This window comes from Macaca nemestrina, chromosome 15, assembly GCF_043159975.1.
Source record: "Macaca nemestrina isolate mMacNem1 chromosome 15, mMacNem.hap1, whole genome shotgun sequence".
Taxonomy (NCBI): domain Eukaryota; kingdom Metazoa; phylum Chordata; class Mammalia; order Primates; family Cercopithecidae; genus Macaca; species Macaca nemestrina.
The window spans coordinates 32,178,531-32,184,530 of NC_092139.1; the positions used below are offsets into that span (position 1 = coordinate 32,178,531).

Sequence of the window (6,000 nt, forward strand, 5' to 3'; positions counted from 1 at the left end):
TACAATGGTCCCTGGCCTTGTGTGATCGTTTGACACAGGAAATAGCTAGTGAGACTGAGGAATGGAATTTTAAATTTTATTTAATTAAAATTTGCCGCCGGGCGCGGTGGCTCAAGCCTGTAATCCCAGCACTTTGGGAGGCTGAGACGGGCGGATCACAAGATCAGGAGATCAAGACCATCCTGGCTAACACGGTGAAACCCCGTCTTTACTAAAAAATACAAAAAACTAGCCAGGCGAGGTGGCGGGCGCCTGTAGTCCCAGCTACTCGGGAGGCTGAGGCAGGAGAATGGCATAAACCCGGGAGGCGGAGCTTGCAGTGAGCTGAGATCCGGCCACTGCACCCCAGTCTGGGCGACAGAGCGAGACTCCGTCTCAAAAAAAAAAAAAAAAAAAAAAAAACTTTGCATAACCACATGCAATAGTGGCTACATAATGCATTGTGGGGCTCTAGGTGGTTGCCCCCTGTGCCCAACCTGACATTACGCTCCCCTACCTTTTGCTCCAGGAATTCATAGCCTTACTCATTGCTCAGACCAGTTGTTCCAACCCCAAGACCGTGAAGTCTTTTCTGTTGTCTCTGACTTCTCTCACACTTGCAGGAGGGATAAATAATTGTGTTGTACAATTAAAAAAAAAAAAAAGCGCCGGGCATGGTGGCTCTCACCCCTTTAATCCTAGCATTTTGGGAGGCCGAGGTGGGCAGATCACTTGAGGTTAGTAGTTCGAGACCAGCCTGGTCAACATGGTAAAACCCAGTCTCTACTAAAGATACAAAAATTGGTTGGGTGTGGTGGTGCACGCCTGTAGTCCCAGCTGTTCAGGAGGCTGAGGCATGAAAATCACTTGAACCCAGGAGGTACAGGTTGCAGTGAGCCAAGATTGCACCACTGCACTCCAGCCTGGGCGACAGAGCGAGACTTCATTTCAAAAAAAATATATATTTTTAAAATAAATAAATTTAAAAATGTACTGTCTTTCTTGTTTTCTGGTCATTTCGGATGCTCTTTCCCAGTGGCTGGATTGAGATCTTCTTGGAGCTGGCCAGTCTTTGAGTGTTCCTTTTGTCCTTTAGGTCACATACGTTGTGCCCATTAAATACTTGTTGCTGACTAATTCACTGGTCTGCCTTTCTAACTGATTTCTCCCCTGTCTCCCAGGTGCTTTGAAGAAGAGCCTCACAGCCAAGCAGGTCCAGGCGGATTTTATAACTCTGGGTAGGTCATTGGCCAAGGTTGCTCAGGGTGACTGGCTTCTGAGGCTTTTTATTATGTTAATATCTCCTTCTGTTCTCTTGTAGGCCTTAGTGAGGAGAAAGCCACTTACTTTTCTGAAAAGGTATAATTCCTCTTAATCAAGGTTAATTAAGATCCCCTGCTTTTTTTTTTTTTTTTTTTTTTTAAAGTTAGTCGCTTTCTGTCCAGGCTGGAGTGCAGTGGCGTGATCTCGGCTCACCACAACCTCTGCCTCTCGAGTTCAAGTGATTCTCCTGCCTCAGCCTCCTGAGTAGCTGGGACTACAGGCACATGCCACCATGCCCGGCTAATTTTTTGTATTTTTAGTAGAGATGAGGTTTCACTGTGTGTTAGTCAGGATGGTCTCTAACTCTTGACCTCGTGATCCACTCACCTCTGCCTCCCAAAGTGCTGGGATTACAGGCGTGAGCCACCGTGCTTGGCCTCTTTTCTTTTTTCTTTTCTTTTCTTCTTTTCGAGACAGAGTTTCGCTCTTGTTGTCCAGGCTGGAGTGCAATGGCACAATCTCGGCTCACTGCAACCTCCACCTCCTGGGTTCAAGCAGTTCTCCTGCCCCAGCCTCCCAAGTAGCTGGGATTACAGGCATGTGCCACCATGCCTGGCTAATTTTGTATTTTTTTTTTTTTTTTTTTAGAGACAGAGTCTCACTCTGTCGCCCAGGCTGGAGTACAGTGGCGCGATCTGGGCTCACTGCAAGCTCTGCCTCTGGGTTCACACCATTCTCCTGCCTCAGCCTCCCGAGTAGCTGGGACTACAGGTGCCTGCCACCACACCCAGCTAATTTTTTGTATTTTTAGTGGAGACGGGGTTTCACCGTGTTAGCCAGGATGGTCTCTATCTCCTGACGTTGTGATCCACCCGCCTCAGCCTCCCAAAGTGCTGGGATTATAGGCATGAGCCACCGCGCCCAGCCAAATTGTGTATTTTTAGTAGAGACGGGGTTTCACCATGTTGGCCAGGCTATCCTTGAACTTCCAACCTCAGGTGATCCACCCTCCTCGGCCTCCCAAAGTGCTGGGATTACAGGTGTGAACCACCACGCCCAGCCCCTTGCTTTTATATCACGAAGAGAGAAAACAACGGAAAATGCCAAGTAAGCCGAAACCATCCATCAGTATTATCATTTCCCCAGCCTAAGGTTTTCATTTGGCTTCAAGCGAGTGTCATACACACAGCATTAACCAAAGCTATTCAGTGCATCTCTAATCATTTTTCCTGATTTGACCTAGTCAAAAATCTGCCCATTTTCACGGATCAGGAGAAGACTTACTTGTAAAAATATACCTCCTACTTTCTCCAGTTTACCGCTCTCAGATGTCACTGTGACAAAAAGAAAAATAACAAGTGACTGATTGAGAACTTACCCTGAAGACCCCAATTTTGCAATTGTCTAGTAGAAGCCATGTGGGGGCCAGTATGATGGCAGCACAGTTTTTATTCCAAGATGGATTAAATCTTGGAATGAAAAATACAACATTAATGTTGTGGTCTGCCACTCTGTACCCTCCCCCATCCCTAGGTATGTGCATATAGGTTGAGCCCTTGGTTCTGCACCCTCCCCACTATCTGTGTCAATGCTAAATATTGCAGTGTTGGGGCAGGATGGAGAAGGGGAGGTTCTTCCTCTTGTAATTGACTTTGGCTTTTGCTTTTGTTCCAGTGGAAGCAGAATGCTCCCACCCTTGCTCAGTGGGCCATTGGTCAGACTCTGATGATTAACCAGCTCATAGATATGGAGTGGAAATTTGGAGGTAACTAGTTACAACCAGTCCTGGGTTATTTGGGTGGTACAGGGTCGGGGTGCAGAGGCTGTGACACAGCCACTGTGGGGAAGGCACTGTTGAGGCAGCACCTGCTGTTTTGTATTCTGCCCACATTCAGTAGCTGTTTCAATTCATGGCTCTGGATAAGTTGACTTTCCAGAAGTACACCTTGCTGCCCTCATACTTGCCCCCACATGGCTTCTGCTGGACAACTGCAAAACTGGGGTCTTCAGGGTCAGTCCTCAATCAGTCACTTGTTATTTTCTCTCTCTCTCTTTTTTTTTTTTTTTTTGTCACAGTGACATCTGGGAGCAGCGAATTGGAGAAAGTGGGAAGTATATTTTTACAAGTAAGTCTTCTCCTGATCCTTGAAAATGGGTAGATTTTTGACTTGGTTAAAAATTATCAAGTCTACATTGGGTTAAATATCCATCCATTTAAATATCCATTTAAATGGATGTTTTACTGAAGTACCTTACATATCTATCTCAGAGCAGTGTGGCCAGCTACATATGTGGTCACTAACATGCCTACTTTCAGATGAATAGATCCTAGTATGATTCATTGACATGTGATTGTTCCTGTAATCATGGGAATTGTTAGAATTTTCAGTGGTGGATGATCCATACTGCTCCTGTAGGACTCTCAGGTTGGAAGCTTAATTAAGTCAAAGGGTTTTAATTTATTTGCCCAGTTGTCATTTTAATTTAAATTATTTCTTTTTCTTTCATCAGCTAAAGTTGGTGGTTAAGAAAGGAAATCAAACCGAAAATGTGTATATAGGTGAGTCTGAATTCCCTCTTGAACCTCTTCACCTTTTCCATGTTCTCTGCAGTCAGGGGCTGGTGACACTCACCACAAATCATGTCTTCTATAAAACAGTCATTGCCAGCTGTGGAGTAGCTGTTCCACTGCCTTTCCTCTCCTAAAAGATGGCACAAGGAGTGTTAGAAAGCCATTGGCAGGTTGGAGCCCCCACAGTTGAAGAGCCGTTTTGAAAAAGGGAAAGGGAGGGAACAGAATGTCTGGGATTGAAGAAGAAGGTTGATGAGCAAGAAGCTCTTGCCGTAGAAGTCCCATTGAACATCCCGAATGATACCCTTTCATCTCTTTGTGCTGTGGAGCTGTGCCATTTGAACACTCACTCCCTTTTTTTTTCCTATGGAGCAGAGAACCTTCTGCATTCAAGTCTCTCAGTTCTTTATTATGATCAATTACCCATCAAGAACTGCTTAGAGGTACTAAGCCAAAAAAGAAAAAAAAAATCCTCTGCGTGGAAATTAATTTTCTTGGATGATTCTGTGGATTTATCTGAAGCTGAATTTTCTCTCCCCAGAATTAACCTTGCCTCAGTTCTACAGCTTCCTGCACGAGATGGAGCGAGTCAGAACCAGCATGGAGTGTTTCTGCTGATTTCTGTCCCTGCATCTCCCCTGGCCCCGTTCCCTGCCCTCCTCCCTTCCCTGGGTGACTGCTCTGAGAGGCACTTCACTCACAGGCCTGTGGGATGCTCCATGGGGCCCTGCTGGCTTCTTAGGAGCCCAGGTGCAAAGGGTTTCTGAAAAACAACAGGATTAAGTACTTAAAGAGCCCAACACAATTACCCCGTAAACTGTGTGTTAGGGCAACCTCCACCACCTATCTGTCTTCCAGGACACATTTTAGATACTGTGACAGGCCACTGCATCTCAGATTCAGGGGAGAAAGTAAATTGTCACCTCCCCTTCAAAGTTCCAGAGTAAACAAATGGTGCCATCATTCAAGATAACATGCTAATCACCCTCCTCCCAAAAAGCAAGAGCTTGTTTATGGCTGAGGAATCGGTGGATTGTCTGAATGACGTGTACAGAGCCCCCACGGATTTCTGCACACTCTGGGTCTGTGCTGGTGGAACATTGCCAGTCAGTTTTTAATGAGGCACCTGTGTGTAAATACATGCTTGGTTTTCTCTGCAGAGAACTGAGGCTAAACTCTGTCCCCACTTCTGGTTTTGCCCTGTCTTGTTGTAACGAGGCAGGCCTTTTGAGGCCATTTTAGTTTGAGCTCAAGCCAACCACCTCTGTTGGTTAGATGATGAATAAAAAGGTTCTGAAGCAAAGGTCTGGATCCAGTTGTCTTTCTACTGCATGGATTAAAGAGTGGTGTACCTTGCAGAGAGCTAGTGCTTGCTCTTGTCTTTAAAAATTATCTCCCTGATTTTGTGAAGATCCTGGGTCTCCAGTGAAATTGTGTCTGTTCCAGTGCTGGAATTCGTAAGAACAATTCCGGGGAAAACTCAGGTTAAAAGCCCCAGGAAAAAGCATAACATGTGAAATTGAAATGCTTTGTGTACAGATGGCTTTAGCCCCCACCCTAGCATGTGACTTTTCCTGCTCCTCCTCCTCCAATACGTCTCCTTCTCAGAATTTGTTTGTTTGTTTGTTTGTTTGAGACAGACTCGCTCTGTCGCCCAGGCTGGAGTGCAGTTGTGTGATCTCAGCTCACTGCAAGCTCCGCCTCCCAGGTCCACACCATTCTCCTGCCTCAGCCGGCGCCTGCCACCACACCCAGTTAATTTTTTATATTTTTAGTAGAGAGAGGGTTTCACCATGTTAGCCAGGATGATCTTGATCTGACCTCGTGATCGGCCCACCTCAGCCTCCCAAAGTGCTGGGATTACAGGCATGAGCCACCGCTCCCGGCAAATACCTTCTCAGAAATTTTATAAAGTTTTGAATAGATAAAACATGCCCATGATTCAAAAAGTATAGTGTAAGGTAATAACCCGTCCCCACCACTGTTTCCCAGTTACCCAGTTCTCCTCCCCAGAAGCAGCCACTGTTATTAGTTTATTCTGTGTTCTGGAGACATTAACTGCATTTGCAAACGGATATGCATATAGTTTCACTTTTCTTCCCACACAAATGGTAGCATTATGTACACACCGTCCTGCACCTTTCTTTTTTCCATTCAACTTGGAAATCGTTCCATATCAGAACACA

General features: G+C 45.6%; 1 protein-coding gene across 7 annotated transcripts in view; it reads left to right on the forward strand.

Moving 5' to 3' along the window:
• Window positions 1–5,117, forward strand: part of LOC105496519 (COMM domain containing 7) — a 38,264-nt gene extending 33,147 nt beyond the window's left edge. For 6 of the 7 annotated variants that reach the window (XM_071079513.1, XM_071079516.1, XM_071079514.1 and 3 more), the window contains exons 4-9: window positions 1,161–1,217; window positions 1,301–1,338; window positions 2,917–3,007; window positions 3,319–3,368; window positions 3,754–3,802; window positions 4,356–5,117. In XM_071079513.1, the coding sequence (XP_070935614.1) occupies window positions 1,161–1,217; window positions 1,301–1,338; window positions 2,917–3,007; window positions 3,319–3,368; window positions 3,754–3,802; window positions 4,356–4,432 (362 nt within the window). In that variant the 3' untranslated portion in view covers window positions 4,433–5,117. Of the gene's footprint in view, window positions 1–1,160; window positions 1,218–1,300; window positions 1,339–2,916; window positions 3,008–3,318; window positions 3,369–3,753; window positions 3,803–4,189; window positions 4,258–4,355 lie in introns of all 7 variants that reach the window. The other variant, XM_071079515.1, reaches the window with a different exon arrangement.
• The last annotated feature ends 883 nt before the right edge of the window (window positions 5,118–6,000 follow it).